This window comes from Hemitrygon akajei, chromosome 21 (genome assembly GCF_048418815.1).
Source record: "Hemitrygon akajei chromosome 21, sHemAka1.3, whole genome shotgun sequence".
Lineage (NCBI taxonomy): Eukaryota > Metazoa > Chordata > Chondrichthyes > Myliobatiformes > Dasyatidae > Hemitrygon > Hemitrygon akajei.
Genome location: NC_133144.1, coordinates 24,474,739 through 24,497,834, shown reverse-complemented (window position 1 = coordinate 24,497,834; position 23,096 = coordinate 24,474,739). Strand labels below are relative to the sequence as shown.

The window sequence follows — 23,096 nt, the reverse complement described above, 5'->3', positions numbered from 1 at the left end:
AGGTTGGAGATGGGAAACTAAATGTTTTTTCCCCCAAACTAGATTTGTGTTTTTAAAGCAGACAGCCTGTACAAGATGTATGTACTGAGAATGTTTATTCTGATGTTTGCCACAGATTTTCTGTGCATTCTTCAAATAACGCTATTAACAACCTATTTAACTTAATTTCTTTTCAGGATAGTTTTGTTTTTATAGACATGCTTACAAATATTGTAGAAATGTTTTGAGAAGGAGTAATCTCACACAAAATTTATCTTTTCCCTATGTTTCCATATGACATTGAAGGAAGCCATTTTCCCATAAGACAGCTTTCAATTCCCGCTTATCTCTCTAAACTATTTTAAAATGAATATCAGAATTCACGTATGGTTGGTTTTGAATATGGCCATTTGCATTTAGGACATCACTTATGCAATGCTTAAGTTGATGGGGAAAAACCCATCTTATTAATGTGAAAGCATGGCAAGCATACATGACAAATGTGCATTTAGCTTCCAGGCTTAGGAGGTGATCTCTGATTCATCCAATACATTCAGCTGTTTTTAAAAAATAATGACATTTAAACTTCCAATGAACCTATATTCAGGTTGATGATAAAAATTTGATGCTTCTGGTACTGTTGAAATCAAAACTCCTTAGGTTCATCTAGGGAGCGTAGAACAGAGCTGGTGCTTGGGGAAAAAAACACAAAGGAAAAGTGATGGTTGTTTGGATGAGTTTTCCATGAGTTTGTAAATTTCCTTATAAGGAGCCAGTGCACCCTCAAGTGTGTTCATTGAGGTCACCTTGTCACCACCACCTCACTGATCTCATCAGTTCCTTCTGCTCTTCATTAATCTCAGTAACATGAGACTAGAAACTTCATGGTCTGAAGGTGTCAGATTCCTTTTGTTCACAATGATCCAGCTGTGCAGTTTTCAGCAGGACACCAAAATTGTTCACTGCCATTTTCCACTGTGTATTGAAATAAGCCCCAATTGACTTATTTCATCATTAAACTTTTTGTATTTTAATACTCTGGTGCTTTGGCACCTTGGTCAAGGAGCTGGAGGTGTGACAAGGTGTTCTGAGGCAGGGGAAATAAACACCTCAGTGGGGAATGCAGCCTGCAGCTCAGACACTTTATTAAGGATGAGTAAGGCATCGTGTGTCAAGTTCCTAATTGCCAGCCAACATTATACTTTGTGCACAAAATAATTGTGAGCCAGTCCTCAAAAAGCACTGAAGTAACTAATGCACATTGATTATAGCAACATAACACTGCTACCTTGAGCACTCAGGAGTTCAGGGTTAAGTAAAATATTGGCTTTACTCTAAAATTTCCACTTCATTACTACAGTTGAGATGGGTCAGTTGGTCTTTCACAACCATGAAACATGAGGCAAAATATTTTTCATAAAGAAACATTTAGTTTCCAAAACAATCCATGTTTCATCTGTATCAAAATCAACTTTAGTCTAACGTTCTGATTGACTTTGGCTAACTCAGATGGAAAAGTTGCTACTGTGTCTAGTCTAAAGATATGGCTTCAACCATTTTAACATATGGCCCAAGTCTCCTCTTGAATGTTTCAAAACAACTCTTGTCCATTGAAGTAGCTGCAGTTTATTGGTGAAATGGCACTAAAAAACATAAATTGTATCTGGATTATAGTTCCAACAGAATTTCCTAAAATCTAGTGTTCTGTAAAACTCTTGTATGGAAATTTTAGAAATTTTAGCTGATGTAAGATTTATAATTTGCATTCCTTTCTTTGGGAAAGTTGCAAAGGCTTGTTTGGAAATGTCTAAAATAGCATAGGCCCATTAGATCATATTGCAGAAAATTGTATAATTGTTAGTATTTGAATTTATTAAATTTGCACTATGTTAACATTTGTATTATATAATTAACATTTTCTTTTGACATTCTGGATCTTCATAATTTTTGAAAAGAGCTCATCTATTTTTGACTTTCTCCACAAATTTTGTTTTCAAAGTTGAGTGTATCTGATGTTTTAGTTGAGTGATTTTAAGTCTTTTGCAAGTAAAGATAATCTGAAAGATCTAGCAAGATAATTTCATGAAAGGAAATAATTCTGAAATGAATCAGCTTTTTATAAAGTAAGACACAATATATCAGGTTAATGATCCTTTATCACAGATGTGAAATGGAAGATATAAAAGTTGCAGGGAAGGGAGGAAGAGGAAGTTAGAACATACAGATGTGATAGCAGTGAGGTCACAGGAAAAATTAATAATGTGATATAGGATGAAAGAGGAATAATGACCTTTAGTGAATGACAAGATAGGTCAGGAGGTGTTGTAGCCAGAAGGTGCAAGATAATGATCTGAAATACCAAAACGGGGTTAAAAAGATAGCTTTGTGAATGACAGAAATGACAGGTGCTATGGCTGAAATTGTGGATAACTAATTGTCAACTTAATTTTGAGTCTTGAAAGCAGTAATGTGCATTATTTGAAAATGTGGGTTTGTTCATTGCCTTGCATTGGCATGTTGTGGTAAGTTGGAGATGGAGATTTCAGCTGAAATTTTGAAAGTCTAGATGTGTCACCTTTCCAGCATTTGTATATCTGTTCTGTTTCAGTAATCATTAGTGTTCTGTTCATTTTTTTTCTAAACATACTTTTCTTCACTACCTTTATATCTCACTTTCATTTCATTATATAGTCATGGAGTGATATAGCATGAAAATAAATGATTTGCTTTTGATTCTATGTTGATCATCATTTACTCATTTTGTCATTCCCATATAGCTAACCTCAACCCATTTTATTCTCTCCACATTCTCAGTAGTACTCTCAAAGTACATCCACACACCTTTACAAGAAAGATAATTTACAGTATGTATTTAGGCTTCCAGTTTGCATTATTTTGCAATGTGAGAGGAAGCCGGAGCATTGAATGAAGTCCAACTGGTCACAAGAGGAACATGCACACTCCACAGATACAGTATCAGAGGTCAGGTTTTTATTCCAGATTGGCTGGAGTTGTGGCAGCATCTCTACTAGCTGTGCCAATATGCTTCTCTTTTTATTTCAGCCCATTTGTCATTTTAATCTTTCCTACCCACCTCAAGTTCTCACATTTTTGTTTTCTCAGCTTCTATCTCCTTCATGTTTTTTCAGTCTTTCATGGTTTTGATGAGATATCTTTAACCTGAAATCTTCACACCATTACTTTCTCCTCAGATGCTGCCTGATTTATTGAGTATTTTCAGTAACTTCCATTACATACAAGATCTCCAGAGTCTTTCATGTTTTGTTTATGGAACAATAAAAAATAATTCACATCAATCCTGTTTGTCAACAAGGGTTATGAACTTAAATCCATATTTGTGCAAAAAGGCGATAATGGATTGTTCTAACTGGCAGTTTACTTGGACACAGTCAGAGATTCTTGGAGCTAATCCTGTAGTTTGTTTGATGAATTCCACATTATCTAATTTTAGTATGTCAAACCTGGTGTTTGTCACTTCAGATCTACCTCATGTTTCAGGCATTTGTCTCTGGCACTGAGTACTAGTTAGTACCAGAAGTGTGCTTCTAGTGCTTACTGTTACCTTAAAAGGGCAATAATGTGCAATAATTTTAAGAGCTACCATTAAAGAGAATTCACACTTGTGAAAGGGTTTATTAGTAACCTGAAACAAATTGCAAAGAAGCACATTGGACAAAGTGGCATCCTTGGTGTCACTACCCAAAAGGGATTTAATTTCTAGCAATCAGAGGATATTCACTAGTGTTTCACATATACAGAATTTAGCACATTGTTCAGTAAGTTACAATTATCAACTGTTGCTCATGGAAGTACTTAATGTTGTGAATGCAAATCTCATTTGAGACATGCAAATCTAACTGAAGCTTAATGTTACCTTTAGTTTTGTGTGGAAAATAGGTCAATTTTTACTCCAAAAAAGTCAAAGGTTTGGCCATGATGATGCTATTGTGAAAGCTTACTGGTGCAAAGTTGGCTGCCATAATTTGTGTTATATCAATGACAGCATTTTAAAAGTAATTAGTTGGCAAAATTGGTTTTGATGCACTTGTGCTTAGGCCTTACCTGGAAAGACAGCTTTTTGGGAGAAAACTGGGGGAAATGTCCTCCTTGAAAGAGTTTGTGAAGAAAATGGAATTTGTGGAATCTTTAATTCCTGTTGTACCATGTTTGAAGGTAGCTTTTAATTGAGTTCATTGGAAGTCTGATTTAGTCGCGTCTGCATGGACAGACAAAGAAACTGGACTGCTTAGTACTAACCAAGAGCACAGTTGCATAGATCTTTGTGCTTTTTGTGATTTTTTTTTAATGTCTTGTTACGTCAGATTGTTAAAACGTCCATTGAGTAAAGAATCTAGGACAAAAAAGTCAGAGTGGCAATTAAGTTCACAAAAAACTAGTGCAATTTCAAACAGAATTTTCCTTATTGGGTGGTGGTGTGTTGGATGTATAGTGGATTCTGTTATTTGGGACACATCAAGACCAGTACGTTTTGACCCAATTAAACGGCTGCCCCAATTAGCTGAAGTTTCATGGAAAAGTTAAAATTTATATAAAAAAAGATACACTACCATTTAACTGAGTAACAAATTGTGTAATTAAATGAAGTACAGAACAAATTAGAACACTACCAATACTGCTACTGTACTATAAAACTATTACTTCCTAATAGTTACTGACAGAAGAATTCATCCATTATATACATTGCCATGGTTTTTGACTGAAAATGAACCAACTCAGTGCAGAAATCTAGTGCAGATAATGAACTGCCTTTATTGCCTTCCTGCATGAACTAGTGCAGTAATCCAGCAGTAAATTTCCTGGCATCTTGGTAAGGGTCTGAATTTATTTTGGAATCTATAAAAGACAAACTTATCAAAAGTTACAGCTTTTTGAATCAGCCTCTATCAACTCAAATGGATAACATAACAAAAGCACAAATGAACTGGAATCCCCTATATTCAAAATACTTATCATTCTCATTTGCAGGCTATTCCCTTATATCCTTAACAGGGACTAAATATGCTTACGTTCTTGTTAGAAAATCAGACCATCACTATTAAGCATTGTTTTTGTTTGATTTAATATTATCAAATTGGATATTTGCATGTTATTGGTGTATCTCTACCAAAGAAGCTTGTAGGTATGCAAATTGGTGCATTACATTCCCAGATTTACTGCTAATTCTCATTAATGTCATTGAAGTGAGCAGTTGGATTTTTTTATTGTGCTGCAAAGCATAATTTAATGCTAATGCAAACAAGTTGGAATAACCTTTTTGTTGCCAGTGTCACCTTTATGTGCTGTTGTCAGATTGGCACAGGATGGATGTAGGACAATCTTTGTAAATGCGCTAGAAATTGCATCCTTTGAGAAGCAGCCACAACTTGTCTTCTGGACAAACTGTACTCTTCCTTCCTTCTCTGGTCCCCATTTTTCCCCATCCTGATGGGTTATTTAGGTTCTTGTTACACATAGTCCTTTTGAATATTTAGTTTTCTTGCTCCCTACATAATTGGGAGTTGTAAAATAAATAACTAGGATACAGTTGACTCTCTGCAAGGATGCCTGAGCTACAATCAGGTCAGATAATTTGGATGGATTTTTTTCTCCTTTTCATCGTTGCTCACTTTCTCTATGAAATCAGGTCATTTATTTTAGCTGATATTTGTTACTGCAGTTAACTCAAATGAGTCGGGAACTGGATTTGACAGATAAGATCCATGTCAGTCTATTGTGGTTAAGATATTTTTGAGTATTAGGCTTGAGACATGATACCAGTTTAAAATTATATAACATGAGATGGGAAGGTGAGTGAGCCATTCAATATCCTGAAACTGCCTAGTAATTCAATATGGTCCTGGCTGATGTTTTACTTCAATGCCTCTTGCCTTCATTAATCCTGATCCCTTAATTCCTTTACTATTTAAAAATCATATCTCCTCCTCATGTCTGAGCCTCCAGGGTTGACTTGGATAAAAGAAAATCCAATAATTCCACACCCAAATAAGTGTTTTAAAGCTGATCTTTTATTTTGAGGTCAGACACCCTAGCCGGGGAAGCATCAATTCTGAATCAGCCCTGTCACATCCCATTTCATTGAGATCATCTGTTATACTAAGCACATAATACATACTTTCTATCCTAGGAATCAATCTGGTTCCATTCCTTTTATCACACATTCAGATTTCTTTCTGTAGCAATATCAAGCTGGTGTGCACAAATACCAGGGCCTTGAAAAATTGTAGTGCGACATCTTGTATTTGGTACTTTTGCAGTAAAAAAAATACTGCTTTTCTAATTGCGTACTTCCTGTACCTGCATAATAACATTGTGATTTGTTTGCAAAGACATGCAGGTTCCCTCAACAATTAATGCCTGTCACTCTCTTCATTTTGGAAAGTGCTCTGCATTTCTAATTTACTTTCCCATCACTGGATGACATCTTCCCACATGTTCCATTTGCTATGACCTTGCCATTTCACACAGCCTCTCTACATGCCCTTAAAACCTCTATCTGACTGATAAAAATATTGCCATCCAGCTTTGTATCATCAGTAAACATGAATAAGTTGGTTCCCATCCATATTACTGGTATTGTCTCTTACCATATATCTTCAACCCACAATGACCTCCTTTTGACCAACCCTTTTTGTGCTGCCTTTTAGCAACATATACAAAATGCTGGAGGAACTCAACAGGCCAGGCAGCATCTATGGAAAAGTGAAAATCGTCTGTTTTGCGTCTGGCCTGCTGAGTTCTTCCAGCATTTTGTGTGTGTTGGTTTGGATTTCCAGCATCTGCAAATTTTCTCATGTTTATGCTGCCTTAATAGTGTTTCAAACCTATTTATAATATGCAAAGTGCTAGCTTTAATGAAAGACAATAGATGTGAAACATCTTTCACTACAGAGCCGCCTTGACCAGATGAGGGATTCTGGCACTTTTCAGTATTGCTCATCACACTGTCTTTGTTTCCACATTGTTAATGGGGAGTGTGTGGATGTTGTTTAGGTACAATGGGTTGGATTTTGCTTGGCAATATGTCTGCATTCTTTGCTGAGCTCAAATTTGTGCTCCAAAATCCAGTGATTTCTGGCATCAGGCTTCTCTTTTACCCACACGCCTGGTATAGAAACGCCAATACCCTTGTATAGAAAAAGCCTACAAAAAATAGTGGTTATGGCCCAATACTTCAGAGAAAGCACCCACCATTGAGCACATCTACCTGGAACACTGTCCTATCATCAAGGGTCCCCACCATCCAGACCATGCTCTCTTCTTGTTGCTGCCATCAGGAAGAAGATACAGGAATTACACCAGGTTAGCGAACAGTTATTACCCCTCAGTCATCAGGCGATAACCAGAGGAGATAACTTCACTGAACTTTACTTGTCCCATCACTGTAATGTTCCAACAGCCTATGGACTCACTTTCAAGGACTCTTAATCTCATGATCTCAATATTTGTTGCTATTTACTTTTGTTACTTTTTTTCTTTTTTTGTGTTTGCACAGTTTTTTTGCACATTTGTCCACTTTGTTGGGTGCAGTCTTTCATTGATTCTATTGTGTTTCTTGTATTTACTGTGATTGCAAGTAAATGAATTTCAGGGTTGTATATGGTGATGCATATGTAATTTGATAATAAATTTACTTTGAACATCGATTGGTGTTGGATGTTAGTTTAGATGTATTTCTGTTAGGTCATTGAGCTGAGTCATTTTGCACACAGAAGTTGCAGAGCAACTTGACTTTGCATTAATCTTGCAAGTTTACAAAAACTCAGTCTGCTCCTTATTAACTGCTGCAGTGTGATGTGACTAGCAATTAATTCATGCTTTAAAAACAGTAGGAAGGTCATTATTTTCCTTTCCATAAACAATTAAGAAGTGCAGTTAGAGCAAGCCATTCTCTTTACAGACTGATCTAGCTTTCTAACTAATTATTTAAAAAATTCTCTTGCAAAGGAATTTGTGGTAGATACTTCAAAGTAACTTTCTTGTGATTTAGTATCCAGAAATGTTTTTAGCTTCTAGGGTACATTTAATTGAAGTTGAGATACTAGGACCTGTGCACATAGTCAGTCCTTTATGGGTATCACAACGAGTAATAATCTAGAATATTTGCTATTAAATTACACTAATTTGATCATTCATTTTAACTCTTGCCAAATTTTGTCAAAGGTACAAGAAATGCTGCAATATAGAATTGGGTCACTAATCACCTGTGATCAGCATGGCTCTTGTTGTACTACTTTTTCTGTGCAAGTCATGTGTGAATATCAAATAGAGCAGTCAGTCCAGAGCTGATATTTTATTATTGGGATTGCGAAAAGCCTTTATATCTGTGCCTTTTCCCCAGAACAGACGTAGCATGGTTTAAAAAAATTGTTTCCTGTGCTAGTGCAGCTCATTTCTTAGTTTGCAAACAGTAACATTATATGGGGCAATGTTTCAATACACAAGCCAGTGTTTCGGTGATATGAACATTACTATTTGTAACAGGATCATGTGCTCATATCAAGCAGCTGGCGTAGTAAATTGGCTCACAGTCATCAAAACAAAATTCATCTTTAAGCCAATTAAAGAGATAGTAGGGCAGATGACTAAATGTTGGCTGCTTTATCAGTATTAGAAATGAGCAGAAAGATGGAGTGGCAAAGATATTTATAGACGGAACTCCAAAACTCGTGCATAATTTAAAATAATGGATGTGTAAGAGTCCATAATTAGAGGTGTGTCAAAGTCAGAGGATTTTAGATGGTTGGAAATGGAGAATTAGAGAGAGATTTGAGAAACTTAAAACTGAGACACTAAGCTTAATTTGCTCAAATCTTTTCAACGTGACTTCAGGCTGTGCACTTGTGCTGGTGATATTTCTCAGATCCATTATACTTATAGAGTGTTAGGTTTTTTAATCTACTAATTGATGTTCAGTAATGCATTCCAATGTATCCACCTGGGGCATAGTGTACAATATTGGCTGTGCTTTCTTTTTATCTGAGGAAGTTTACAAGTATAATTTGTATTAAAAAAATGATTTTAAAATGGTGTTAAAAGCTAATAAATGTATAGCATACATAAGGAACCCTTGATTCTTGTCATTTTGATTTTAAATTAAAACTCTTTATTTGTGTACACTGTTGTGATTGCATTTCACATATTGCAGTATAGTGAATTTTGCAAGCTCTGCAGTATGTATGAACTTGTTCAAATCAATTTATGGTAGAGAAAACTGGATTGTTGCTTGAGATTTGCAATGCCTCCTTTCAGTTAAAATATGGGTGCTTCCAAATAGATTTACCAGTGCAATAAAATGAATCAAGTGGCTTATTTATTTTTGTTTTGTGATGTTGAGGTATAATGGAGTTGGGTATACTTCGTGGAGTTGAAGCTTATTGCGAAAGTTGGTGAATTTTTCTGCTCTGGATCCATTTCCAGTAAGGTAAAGTAGCTTCAGCAGACAAAAATGCTTTTGAGTATTGATTAGTAAGGATCCATGTCAGTTAATAGTTCCTAAGTGATTGAAATTCCAAAATATCTCCATTGGCCAGTTATATAGAGTGCAACTAGACCTTTAACCTAATTTTATATTTTAATTTTTGTATATATCTCAAATTTCTAAAAATGCTTAAAACAATCCCTAGCCATTTGTACACAATAATTATCTGTCGTGTGCAATTCTTTGGATAGCCTGACCCTTTCTGAATGTTCCCTAACAAATTCATTGAGGCCGGTTTGACCATACAACTAATTAAAATTCCATACTCCACTCTTTGTCTGTACCCTTTTTCCATGTTTGTACCTAACACTGTGTTTTGCTTTGAATTATGTACACTGTTCTTTTCTGATATTTTCTAAGTTAATATAGAAATGAACAATTTCTGTTTATAACCTTTCTGCAGTTAAAAATATTCTCAGAGTTCAGGGCTTCTTTGATTGCTCTATCACTACATTTCTACTACCCTCCCTCCAGCTGGGTTTGTCAAGTCACCCTTGTCAGAAACTAAGCTGACAGGAGATACCTTTGAGCTGTACTGTGATGTGGTAGGGAACCCCACACCCGAGATCCAGTGGTGGTACGCTGAGGTCAACAGGGGCGACTCGTTCATACAGCTATGGAATGGTGCTCGGAAGCGACGGGTTTCAATAAACACGGCTTACGGCAGCAATGGAGTGAGTGTGCTGCGTGTCACTAGGTTGGTTCTGGAAGATACTGGGACTTATGAGTGCAGGGCCAGCAACGACCCCAGACGGAACGACCTCCGACAAAATCCAGCCATTACCTGGATACGAGCCCAGGCCACTGTTGTCATCCTACCAAGTGAGTACTGCATATAGTAGTACCATTAGTAGTTCCTGCTGGTCATTGAGACCTTGCTCCTTTCCTCTTGTCTCTACTTAATTCTTCCCCACCACCCTTCTCATTTACGATGTTGTAGACCTGCACTCCCATTTAATAGTCCAGAAATGCCTGGATTATTGTACCTTGTCTTGCTTATCCTCCTCATGATGCCTCTAGTTTGTGAATAACTTCCATTAGAAAACAAGCAGTATTGAAGCCATACTGCAATGCAGAGTTCAGTATTGTGTAGTGTGTATTGTAATGTGTGTGACGCATAATTCCCTTGCCATCTAAGCAAATCCCCTTCCTCTCCCTTACTTTCCCCATGAACATTGTGAGCCCTATAGTCTGAGCAGTTGTGTTTTATATCAGTCATTGTATTGAACTTTTTAGTGTTTGAGACACAAAGCTAACCAGATCCATTTTCTTTTGAAACAGTCATGGGCAGCCACTAGAGTGTTGATGAATGTCTGTGTGGGTGTGCATGTGAAGTTTTATTTTTACGTACTGTTTGCTGGATATGAGACATATGGCATAGCGAACTGCAAAGAGAGATGCTCTGCATGCTAATTGGCTTCTGCAACTGCAGGGCATAAAAATGGTGCAGGACAATAATCTGACTAATATTTTTAATACTGAAAACTTGTACTGAATAGATCTAGAATGCTTATAATCCAAAAATAGAATATTAATTTTATTTATTATGGGAAATAATAAAATTATTTATTATCATCTACCTTGTACATTAACAGTTACATATTACAAATGTAGCAGTGGTTTCAAAATGAATAGATTTGCAGGAATTCTGAATGCAGTTTGCTGATGGACATGTATCTCTCTTTTACAAAATTTCTCTTTAAAGCTATAAACATGAAATTAGTTACGTTGCAGATTAATTCATTAGGAGTATGAGGTGGAATTTGTTTTGAGTCGAAAGTTTCATGGTGTCACCAACTCTACTAACTAGTAATACTTGTGAGCTTATCTCCACAATAAATCATCATTAACTGACCTGTGGAAGGACAACATGTAAAATGCTAAAAAGCTATGACCAACATAAAGGTTATTAATCATGCTTTCTTAAGAAATAAAACTTAATCTGATTATTTTAAGAACTTAAATGATATTTAAATTCTGTGTATTCATCTGGGGTCTGAAACTACCTGCTTGTTCATAGAGAGAATGACTGCACGAATATCAACAATAATGCTAGATTCTTGAAGCCTTTTCCACCACTGAGAACTTGACATTCTTAATCTTCATGAAGAGGTTTCAGCTACATAGGTTTTGTATTTTTAAGAATTCAATTCATATATGTTAGCGCCTTCATTTAAATAGTGGTCAAAATTGCCTTAAAGATCAATTGAATAAATATTGACTAATGTTAGTCATTTCTGGCCTTCTGCTGTATTGGATGGATTGAACTATTAGACGTTAATTGCATTATTCATTTGAGGGCATTCCTTTCACCCTTTTCAGTACTTTTGGTCAGTCATTTAATATCAAAATAGCAAGAAGAACATACTCAGGATGGTGAGTACACATTGAAGACGATATCCTGCTGCTCAGAATTATTTTTCTTAGTCCTTTCACACCTCTTGCCCACTCTTATTTTTCCCATCCTACAAATTAAAATATGCAACAGCTATGCTCTGCTTTCCGTATTTACTTATTCCTCCAAAATCATATTAGCTCTGCATTAGTCTTCCTTTTCTGAAGGTAGTTAGCTCAATTTCAATCGAATCATGCCTTTGCACTGCAATGTTCATATTTTTTTGTTGCCAGTAGATCATGAGAGAATGCAATATTCCTTCAACCAATTGAAACTCAAGTTCAGATAGCTTGTACTGCATTTCCAGTATTTATTTTCATATATAAGCTGTTCATTGATATGTTCAACAATTATGCAGTTGCAAGAAAAAGTTTGTGAGCCCTTTGCAATTACTTGGCTTTCTGAATTAATTATTCATAAACTGTGGTCTGATCTTAATCTAAGTCACAATAATAGACAAACACAATCTGCCTAAGCTAATAACACACAAACAATTGTACATCTTCTCATCATTGCTGAGTACACCATTCACAGTCTAGGTTCAGGAAAGTGTGTGAACCTCTGGAATAATGCCTCTACAAAAACTGTTTGGAGTCAGGTGTTCCAATCAATGAGATGAGTTTGGAGGTGTGGGATGTAGGGGTGCTCAGCCCTATATTAAAAAAAAACAGTCAGGTTACTGATAGGGCCTGCTCTTCTCAAGAAAGATTGTTTATGTGCACCATGCCTTGATCAAAATGACTTTCAGAGGACCATAGAAGGAGAAATGTAGAGATGCATAAAGCTGGAAAAGGCTACAAAAGCATTTCTAAAGGCCTGATTGTTAATCAGTCCATAGTAAGAGAAATTATCTACAAATGGAGGAAATTCAGTACTGTTGCTACTGTGCTTAGGAGTGTGCGTCCTGCAAAGATCACATCAAGAGCACAAAGTGCAATGCTGAAGGAAGTGAATAAGAACCAAAGGATAACAGCAAAAAACATGCAGAAATCTCTAGATCTTGCTCATGTGTCCACTATAAGAAAAAACACTGAACGTGAATGGTGTTCATGGAAGGACACCATTGAGGAAACCACTACTCTCCAATAAAAAAAAATTATTGCAAGTCTCAAGTTTGCAAAAAAAACCACTCAGTGTTCCACAACGCTTCTGAGACAATGTTCTATGGACAGATGAGACAAAAGTTACACTTTTTGATAAATGCATATCACAATGTTTGGAGGAAAAGGGGCACTGCACACCAACGCCAAACTGAACCATGGTGGGTAGGAGCATCATGGTTTTCAGCTGCTTTGCTGCTTCAGGCCCTGGACTGCTTGCAATTGTTGAAGGAACAATTCAAAATTGTATGAAGGCATTTTACAGGAGAATGTCAAGGTAGCAGTCCATCACTTGAAGCTTAATAGAATTTGAATAATGATCGGAAAGACAAAAGTAAATCATGGATGATGCAACAAGACGATGATCTGAAACACCAGAGTAAATCAACAGAATGGTTTGAAAAGAAGAAAATTCATGTTTTGGAATGGCCAAGTTGGAGTCTAGACCTTAACCTAATTGAGGTGCTGTGGCATGACCTGAAGAAGGCTGTTGATGCAAGGTATTGCAGAAACACTGATGAGCTGAAACAGTTTTGTATGGAGGAATGGTCTAAAATTCCTTCTTACTGTTGTGCAAGTCTGATCAACAACTACAGGAAATGTTTGGTGGAGGTTATTGCTGCTAAAGGAGGTTCTAACAGTTATTAAATATAGGGCTGATATTTTTTCCAGCCTGGACTTTGAATGATTAAACAATTGTTCAATACAGACATGAAAAAAACACTTGTTCGTGTGTTAGTAGTTTAGGCAGATTGTCTATTATTGTGACTTAGATGAAGATCACACATTTTATGAGTAATTAATGCAGAAAACCAGGTAATTGCAAAGGGTTCACAAACCTTTTCATGCAACCGTAGGTCACATTTTAATTTAGGATCCCCTTGTCATATTCCTAGAAAGCCCTGTGTGGAGAAAAAAAAATTATTAGCATGCAGCAGCAAAATTTTTTTAAATAAACTGATACTAAGAAAAGTAAATGCAAAATTTCTAGCACTGCTCCTGAAATGAGATGTGGGAATCCAATCTAGTTTTTCCCATTCTTAATTGTATTGAAAAAATCAAGAAATGAAAGTAAAATGCTTTAAATGGTATTAATTGAACTTTTTTCTAAGGTATTGTGCAGGTCAAAGAAAAATTTAGAATCCTTAACATTCTATTCATAAGAGCAATACCAGTTGATACAATGCTGAAATGGTCAAGGTTAAGATGTGTAGTATTATGACCTTGCAGTCCATTTTGCCAGGCAGACAGTTCAGCAAAATCTGAAATGAAATTATTAAGATACTCAGAAAAATGAAAATAAAATTATATTTAAATCAATGATTTGTTTTTCATATTTTGGGTTTTTGCTGACCTTCTTATCCTTGGGTGCAGAATGTTCAGTGTTTAATTTGCATGTACCATCACTGCTTTATCTTTGAAAATTGAATGGACTTGTCAGAAGGAAATCACACAAACAAATCAGAATAGATGGTAAAGTTAGTATAATATTTTTCAGAGAAAGGATATTAGAGTATAAAATTTCATGAAGTAAAGTCATTTTAAGAGATTGTATGAAAACCTATTTTAGAAAAGAGGTAAGAACAGATGGAGTTGGAGTCAATGCAATGCTGTACTAGGTATGATATACTGAAAGGCGTTTTCTACTGTAATTCAAATACAATGTTCACGTATGCCCCTCAAGCATTATAGATGACCAATTAACTCTGGGAAGGGAAAGTGAGTATAAATTTGGTTAAGTTGAAGATCAAGTGTCTTAGTAATGATAGGCAGTTCAGTGATTATGATTTTAAGCATTTGTAATGGCAATATACAGAGATACTTCAATTACATTTATGGAAGGCAAAAAAAATTCAAAGCAGAAGAAACACTGGAAATAGACTGCCAGGTAGCATGAAGAGAGTGAACTGATAATGTTGTAGCTAGATTGAGTTTCATTGGAAATGCTCAGTTTTAAAGTGGACTAGAATATTTACTTTCCTGAAGATGTTAAATACAGCATTAAGTCTTAAGGGCTATTATGTTCCCAGCAAGAAGACTGAATGCTATTCCTCTAACTTTGGTGCAGTTCACGAGACTAAAAAGACAATGAAAGTAATTACGTACAACTCCAGTTGCATGGAAAGGTGCCAGTTGAAGGAGAATGAGTTTTGGTTGTACTGCAAGAATGAGTTAAGGAGCTAGCCATATTGAAATATTGGAAGAAAAAAGTGATAGTATTTAACTAATGACAGAGGAAACTAAATGTTGATCAGTTGATTGTGGAAGATGGTATGATTTAAACATAGCAGAGGGTAAGGTTTGGGAGAGAAAATTAGGTCGAAGGGAAGGTGGAAGGCATCTAGAGGAGTAATAAACAACTGTTGAAGTTTGATCTTTGAAAGGAATGAAAGTTATTTTTGCTAAAATGTGAGTTGCAGCAAAAGGTGAAATAGAAATTAAGAGGCCTCAGCAGACAAAAATATTTACTGGACAAAAACATTGAATTAGATGAGGGGTAGCTGGGCTGAGTGGGTTGAGGTATTTAGGAAAGGGATTTTGGTATGTAGGTCTTGTTTAAGATGTCAGTAGCTGGGCAAAAGAAAAGTGAATGATACAAAGAGGAAGGCATTGATGGTCAGTACATTTCTGGTTATAAAGGGGACAGCAGTTATTTTGAAAATTTTAAATGCGTACTTTTGGGAAGGGGAAATCAATGTGCATCAGTAGAATGGTATTTGTAAGTCAGTTGGAGAAGGTAAGTAGCTAAGTTATGGAATGACAGATGCAAAGTTACTTCAGAAAGTGGCAAGCTGATCACAAATGCTTTGGCTTAGTTCAGTCTGGGAATGCCTAAGGAAAGCTTAAAAAAACCATCCCATATTAAGATATTCAGTAGGTAGAAATGGGTTGCCTTTCTCAAGGAATGGATTAAAGGTCAAAGCTCCTTGTGTTGTACTTTGATCCATAGCTGAGATTTCAATGATCTGCTATTAATGACTTGAGTGACATTAAAAGGCCATATCTGCAGTTTAAAATAACAATACACTGTGTGTTAAATGGCACACCAGTGCTGCATTAAACGTTTGAATCAATATGACCAACACTTTGGGAGGTTCACTGTATATCTCAATTTATGAAAATTTTTGTGAAAGCAGTCCTTTCATCAATTAAGGAATGCTATTGTAATAATCTGAAACATACTATTGGTGATACAGGATACTGTAGATACTGTAATTTGGAGGAACTCAGTATGTCAGGCAGCAAATGTAGAGGCAGAGCAATGGTTGACACTTTGGGTCTAGACCCTGAATCAGGACTGATGTAGGAACTTGATCTGAAACACTGATCATCTGCTTTCCTCAACAGATGCTGCCTGGCATACTGAGTTCCTTCAGTCTGTCTTTTATCTGAAACATGATATTGACCTGCTTGAAGAAGAGTATCAAATATGATTAAGAGCAGAGGGCATATGTAGCAATACAAAGCATTCATCCTGAATAAAGTACTGATTTAGACTGCATGGTCCAGCTCAGACCCCCATGTTTTATTTGAATGTAAACCTCATCTATCCCCAGCACTTAGTCTTTGGACTTAGATTGGTTAATTGGGTTTAAGGTCAGATTGGTAACTAATCCATCCTGTAGAGCACAGACTACATTTGAGTGAAAGAAATCCTGAAGTTGTTGGCAAGTATTTTTATTTATTTGGCTCTATTAACAAAAATCCCTTGTTCTATTGTTCTATTATAATTAATTTTTTTACATTGACACCAGAAAATTTGTGTACCTGTTGCCAAGATTTGTAAGATACTAGTCATGTAATCATTCTGCCCATACCAGATTTCTTGTGCTACTGTTTGATTGTTAGTTGAGTTTTATGATTTAATTTTCTAGTTTCAGACTGATTATATTTAATGGGTGCTGTCAATTTCTTTCTGTATCAGTTCTTATTTTTGCTTGATTTGAAACATACTTGAGACCTGACCCATTATTGGACAGATTCTATTGATATCACAACACTGGATTTATAAGCACATGTAGATGAGTGAATTAAAAAATCAGCTAAGAGTGTATTTCTTTATAATACCCATAGAAAGGGATTACAAACTTAATGTATGGAAAAGACCATTTCTGCTTGCATGGAGTTAAATTGTTAACAGTTGAATTAATAATAAATTCAGTCTATAGAATTACCTAATCTGCTTGATTATTATCTTTATAATCACATTTCAGCATTGGTAAGTGGAGACTTGGCTAGCAGCTAAACCAGCATGACACGTCATGTTGTGATGATGCTGGTGTTCACCATGCGTGCCATTTGCGTCAGCATTTTGACAAAACAATTTTCTGTCCAGATTTGTAGCCAGATAGATGTACAGCAAATAACCTTGAAATGTCATTTCCTAAATATTTACTTAAACTGTGTCAGCAACAAATTTGAGTCGTCTGAGCCTTTTCCAAACTCAGTTATTTGAATGACAATCCATAAATAGTAGATTTATGTAGCAATTATGGTTTTGATTTATTGAAAAGTGTTTACTACTTTGCTTTTATTCAGCTGTAGGTACAGTTCTAAGGTAATAGTACTAAATAAATAGGTACAGCAGTTCATTGAAAGTTGTATTTTTGAGTGTTTGGTGACTGAGAGTTGGCTGCATTTGTTTACCACTGCGCACTGATAATTACATTCACTTAACAACTGTTGTTTTGCTCTGTGCGTTTCAGAGCCAAAGATCCATTCGTCTGAAGAAGTTGTTATAAAGACTTCAAGCCCAGATATCCTCTTATTTTGTAACCTGACTTTGGCATCAGCTCCATGCAACGGCAGTTACTGGATGAAAGATGGAGAAGAAATTATTGGGACCAGGAATTTTGGTACAAACAGCACAGAATACAAGTGAGAGCTGTCTTTCGGCTTGTGCAACCATATGTGAATATTTTGAAATGCATTTGAATACATAAGAAAAGATTCCCTTTACATGTCAGGAAGTTTATGGAAAACCATCCCATGTGCATTGTCTGTTGGAGTAAATTCAATGATTAGATACATTATACAGTGTAAGAATGCAATAGATTTGCTTTGAAATTGACATATAAAATAGTAGACAGGAGAAACTAGTATATCAAATCTGCTATGTGCCCATTTCAAATGTAATCCAACTGCTTTCTGTTTTGAAGGCAAATGATGCTATTGGGTCCTGTGAGATATAGTCAGGCATTTGTTGTAACACAATGATAAATCATTACCTTTTCAAAAGCAGTGTTGCTAATGATCAGTTGAGGCTTTTTCTCTCTATTTCCTCCATCCATATTTGTTCCTGATAATTGTGTCACAAGCAAGGCCACCATTTATTAATTATTATTCAATAGTTTTGTGAAGTTGGTTGTGAACAGCTTTGGTGAGTTACTGCAGCCCTTGCTTGTCATGCAATAACTAGATTCAATATCATGGGTCTGTTTTATTTCCAGCAGAAGTTGTAGTAACTGGGGAGCCATCTGTTTTAGTGCCCATTTGTGTTACTTACTGTATTTGTCAGTTTTTTTTCCATAAATGTTATTGACAGAAGTTTTTCCAAAAGGGAAGAGAAACTAAACTTAATGAGAAGTTATTCTATTAATAGCTATTTTTATTATTGAAAACTTTAGCATAATCTATTGCTAATGTGGTTAATTTATCCCTTTGAAAATATAAATTTTTTTGGTCTTTTAAAAAATTCTTTCATCTGCCATAAATACTTCCATCAGTAAATTGTAAGAACAATTATACATGCCACTATACAATCTGGAATATGTCCAAATATTTTTATTTTAGTGATTCTATCTAGTAGTAGAATCTCTTGCAGGTTTTAGATGTTAGTTCTTATAAAGTCAGTAGGGGCTATTTTCCATTTCCAGAGTGATATAAATAGAAAGGAGATTGGATTGCATTTTGGGGGCTAGTCAAACAAACTGCATTTTAAAGTCATATACCATTTCAAAAACAAATATATCCTTCCTTAAATAGACCAATATTAAATATTCATTCTCTCTCTGTTTCACAAGGCAACCACTTTGTTGATTTCCTTCTCCCATACAATAAGAGGCCTCAGGCTCAGTCTTGTTACCCATTATGCCACTAGTGTTTAGGGCAACAATGAAGGTTCTCCATCTCTGGCAGTGTTCAGGACTTCCTTCATGTCAGTAGCTTCCTCTCTGCTTTCACTACTGTCAGTCATGCAAGTCCTGGCTGGAGACAGGAATACTGTTGCACTGAGATGCAGAAGAATTCTTCATTGTTGTTTCCATAACAGTTTTGTTTTATCAGTCAGAGTTGTTAACCTTGAGCTGAATCCTTGAGCCTGGTGGGCCGGTGGGCTTCTCCAAGTCTGGTCTCCACCCTTTTACCTGTTTGGCATAGATGACCTTGCATAGAGCCAAATCATATAAAGTTCTGATTCCAGTTAACATAGCTCTCTGGGTCATTGAGCCACGCAAGCTTCCAATCCCGATGACAAGGTTGTGGTCTTCTAGGAGGCCATGTTCATTTGCCTTTGTAATAAGTTGTTGTACCTTAAGCTTGTACAAGGGTATCCTTACTTTTCTGAACATCTGCATTTAATAGTTTTATTCCATTTTAAAAATGTTCTTTTTTCTGTATGTACCTCATTCAAAGTGAAAAACCTTGCACATCTTAGTCTTCTTGTCCTACTTTTACCCACTCTTTTAACCTCTTATCCTATTATCGTCGTAACTTTTATATCTTCTTGTTAACAAATCTTAGTCGCTTGACCTTGGTCAATAATATAGAGTATGGTAGAAGCCCCAACGTTAGTTAAACTTCGCCAATCAAAAATGTTATTTATTCCACCTTCATCTTTTGGCACTATTATCCTTAATTTTGTGTAAACATTCATAGAGGCTCCTGGAAATTGAAATGTGCCATCAATAGTTCTGTTTTATCTACTCTGCTGTTTACATCATCAATAAAGTCTAATAAATTTGGCAAATACTGTTTCTCTTTCATAAAATTAGACTTCTGGAACCATTGTAGTTAATGAAAATTAATGAAAGTTTAAAAATTACTTGTTTTCTCTTGCCTTGAATGGGGATGTCATGTCAATTGTGTTTGCCTTGGAGTTATTCAGTGTGATAGCAGGAGGTGTGATAATGTCGTGCTTTCCTAGTCTAGATGACTTAATTGCTGAATATTACACCCACCACCCAAAGGGCAATTCTTTGGATTTAAAAAAACTGTTCAGCATCAAATACCTGAAGCCAGTTTATAGCGTATACAGTGAGGTTCTGTTCACATTTTCCAGGGTCTTGGAAAAGGTTGGCCATGTTTGATTAAGCATTGCAATAGAACCTACTGTTCCGCTCTGTTTTAAATTGCTGGGTAGCATGGTAGCATAGCAGCATAACACTAATACGATGCCAGTGATCAGTGATTTTCTGCTGCCGTCTATAAGAAGTGTGTATGTTCTCATGATAGCATGGGCTTCCTCTCGATGCTCTGGTTTCCTTCCACGTTCCAAAGATGTATGGGTTTGGGTTAAGTTGTAGGCATGTTATGTTGGCTCCAGAAGCATGGGTACTTTGTGGGCTTTTGGTCGTTGACGCAAATGATGTATTTCACTGTGTGTTTCGATGTACATTTGACAAATTAGGTAATCTTTGATCTTTATATATGTGACCTGGTATTCTGATGTGGCTTGAAGCTTTTCAAAATCATTTTCATTTTTTAAGAAGTACACAACATTGGCTTTACTTGAGATGTATTTCCACTGGCAGACAGGTATATTTGAAATGGTGATTTGTAATTTCAATTAGTATGATTAAATAAGTTAATATATATCGTTTCATTCCTTATTTTTCTAACTCCTTTGCAATCCAGGATTCCTAAACCGAGAACAGAACATTCTGGAGAATATCAATGTGTCTTTACATTTGAAAGTTCCACTGCAGTGAATGCTACTATTGATGTCAAAGGTAGGTTCTCTCTCCTTTTCACAAACACACAAAATGGGCACACAACTTGTTGCACTCCCATCTGCCCTGTGCTTACTTGCCATGTTTCCCAGTTCAGTGACATCGCCTGTGTTGAACTGGAGAAATAGTAGGCAGAAATGGGTCTGTTGCCAAAATATAGCAGTGCGCCACAGGAATAGATATTGGAGCCTCAACTTTTTATAAATGAAGGAAATCACTTGAAGTACTGTTGCTAAATTTGCTGATGACACAAAGATGGCCAGAAAAGTAAGCTATGATGAGTGTGTGGACAATGTGATTAAGCAATGACTGAAATGAAGCAGTATGCAGGAAGAATTTCCAAAAGGCTAGTAAATAGTAAATGATAACCAATAAGAAGTAAATGTCAGGGGATTACAAAGTTAGGGAAGTTATGCAAGCACGAGGAAATCTGCAGATGCTGGAAATTCAAGCAACACACACAGAATGCTGGTGGAACGCAGCAGGCCAGGCAGCATCCATAGGAAGAAGTACAGTCGACTGTAATTAGGGAAGTTATGCTTTGATTATAAAGGGCATTGCTGAGACCTCAAAGTTTGGTCTCCATTCATGGGAGAGTGTAATGTGTTCTGTGCAGTTCAGAAAAGATTTTATTGGGCCAGTATCTGAAATTTGCTGACTATTAGGTTGGATGGGCCAGGCAGAAATTTTGAAGGGTGAGAGGGCTTCATAGAAGTTGTGAGATGAAGTAGATTTGGAGAGGATATCGTATGGATAGGATCATGTCTCGCGTGTCACTGAAAACTAAACCACTTGCATTTATGTGGGTCAGAGCAAATGGATTGCAGTATGAAGAAAATTATTTGTAAGAAATGGAAAAATCTTCAGGTTGTTTGCCTTATATTAATTCATAAGGTTTGAAAGCATTGTCTGCAGAATTACACATTTCTTTCCTAGCTAGAGTGAATACAGTAAGGGTGGAATACAAGGCTATTTTGATAACCTATTGAAACCGAGTTGGAGGTGGTTCTTGTGACCTATTTCTGTGTAGTAAATGTTCACCTACTGTGCAAGAGAAAGGCCATTCAGCCATCAGTTTCATGCTAGCCATTCTATTCTTGTGTATCTCACTTTCAGTGTTTAATTTTCCATCGTGTCCTCTTCTGTTTTATCAGGTTTCAGTTGTGCAGTGTTACTATCCTCTAAAAATTGACAGTGCCGTCATTTATACTTTTCGATCAATCCTGGTCTGTATCCTATAACAAACCTTCCCCTTTGTTCTCTCTGTCCCTCCCTTGTCTTCAGTTTAAAATCCCTTTCATTTCTGACTTTTTCTAATTCTGTTCAAAGGTCACCAATACAATGCTTCCTGCTCCCTGAGCAACTGGGTATTGCCAGTTCTTACAGTATCTGTAATACTTTGCTTTTGTGTCTGAAAATCTTGATACTGATGCCCAGTTATGGTGGAATGAATGCATGAACAGGGAATACTTTTATGGGAAGAATATGCTCAGTGTATTTTTGATTTTTAATTTTTTTTATTTTGTGGCTTCAGATCAAATTAACACTGAAGGATAATTGTGCCTTAATTGCTATGCATCAGTTATCTTTGCACACTGGTTTAATTTTGTATTTGTATTTTGCCAATGAATAATGAGTAAATTTAACTCTTCGCGAAAGTTACAGTGCCTTGTATAAGTATTCAGACCCCAACTCTTTGTTCACATAAATGAGTATAATACAACCAGGGCTTCTGATTTCAATTTTACTGAGATTTTTTTTATTTGTGAATCATGTGCTCTTTTTTCCCCAGAGTAGAGCCCAAAACACAGGGAAATCATAAAGTATGAAGAAAATCCTGAAAGGTCAGCATTACAAAAGTATTCATCTGTCCTCCGTTCCCCCCCACCCACCTTTTGCCCTTTTGCTTAGTACTTAGTTGAACCACCTCTCACAGCTATTACAGCCAGTAATCTTTTTGGATAAGACTCTCAGCTTTGCACAATGTGATGGAGAAAGATTTGCCCATTCCTCCTTGCAAAATTGCTCAAGCTATGCCAAGTTAGTTGGGGAGAGGTGGTGGATGGCAGTCTTGAGGTTTTGCCAGAGATGTTGGATTTGGCTAAGGTTAGGTCTCTGACTGAGCCACTCAAGGACATCGGTTTTCTTAATTT

General features: G+C 36.2%; 1 protein-coding gene across 3 annotated transcripts in view; it reads left to right on the top strand.

The window, feature by feature from the left end:
* The window catches only part of LOC140714168 (neuroplastin-like), a 59,180-nt gene that overhangs the window by 11,608 nt on the left and 24,476 nt on the right, over positions 1–23,096 (top strand). For 2 of the 3 annotated variants that reach the window (XM_073025036.1, XM_073025035.1), the window contains exons 2-4: positions 9,974–10,321; positions 17,701–17,872; positions 20,849–20,943. In XM_073025036.1, the coding sequence (XP_072881137.1) occupies positions 9,974–10,321; positions 17,701–17,872; positions 20,849–20,943 (615 nt within the window). The remainder of the gene's footprint in view (positions 1–9,973; positions 10,322–17,700; positions 17,873–20,848; positions 20,944–23,096) is intronic. The other variant, XM_073025037.1, reaches the window with a different exon arrangement.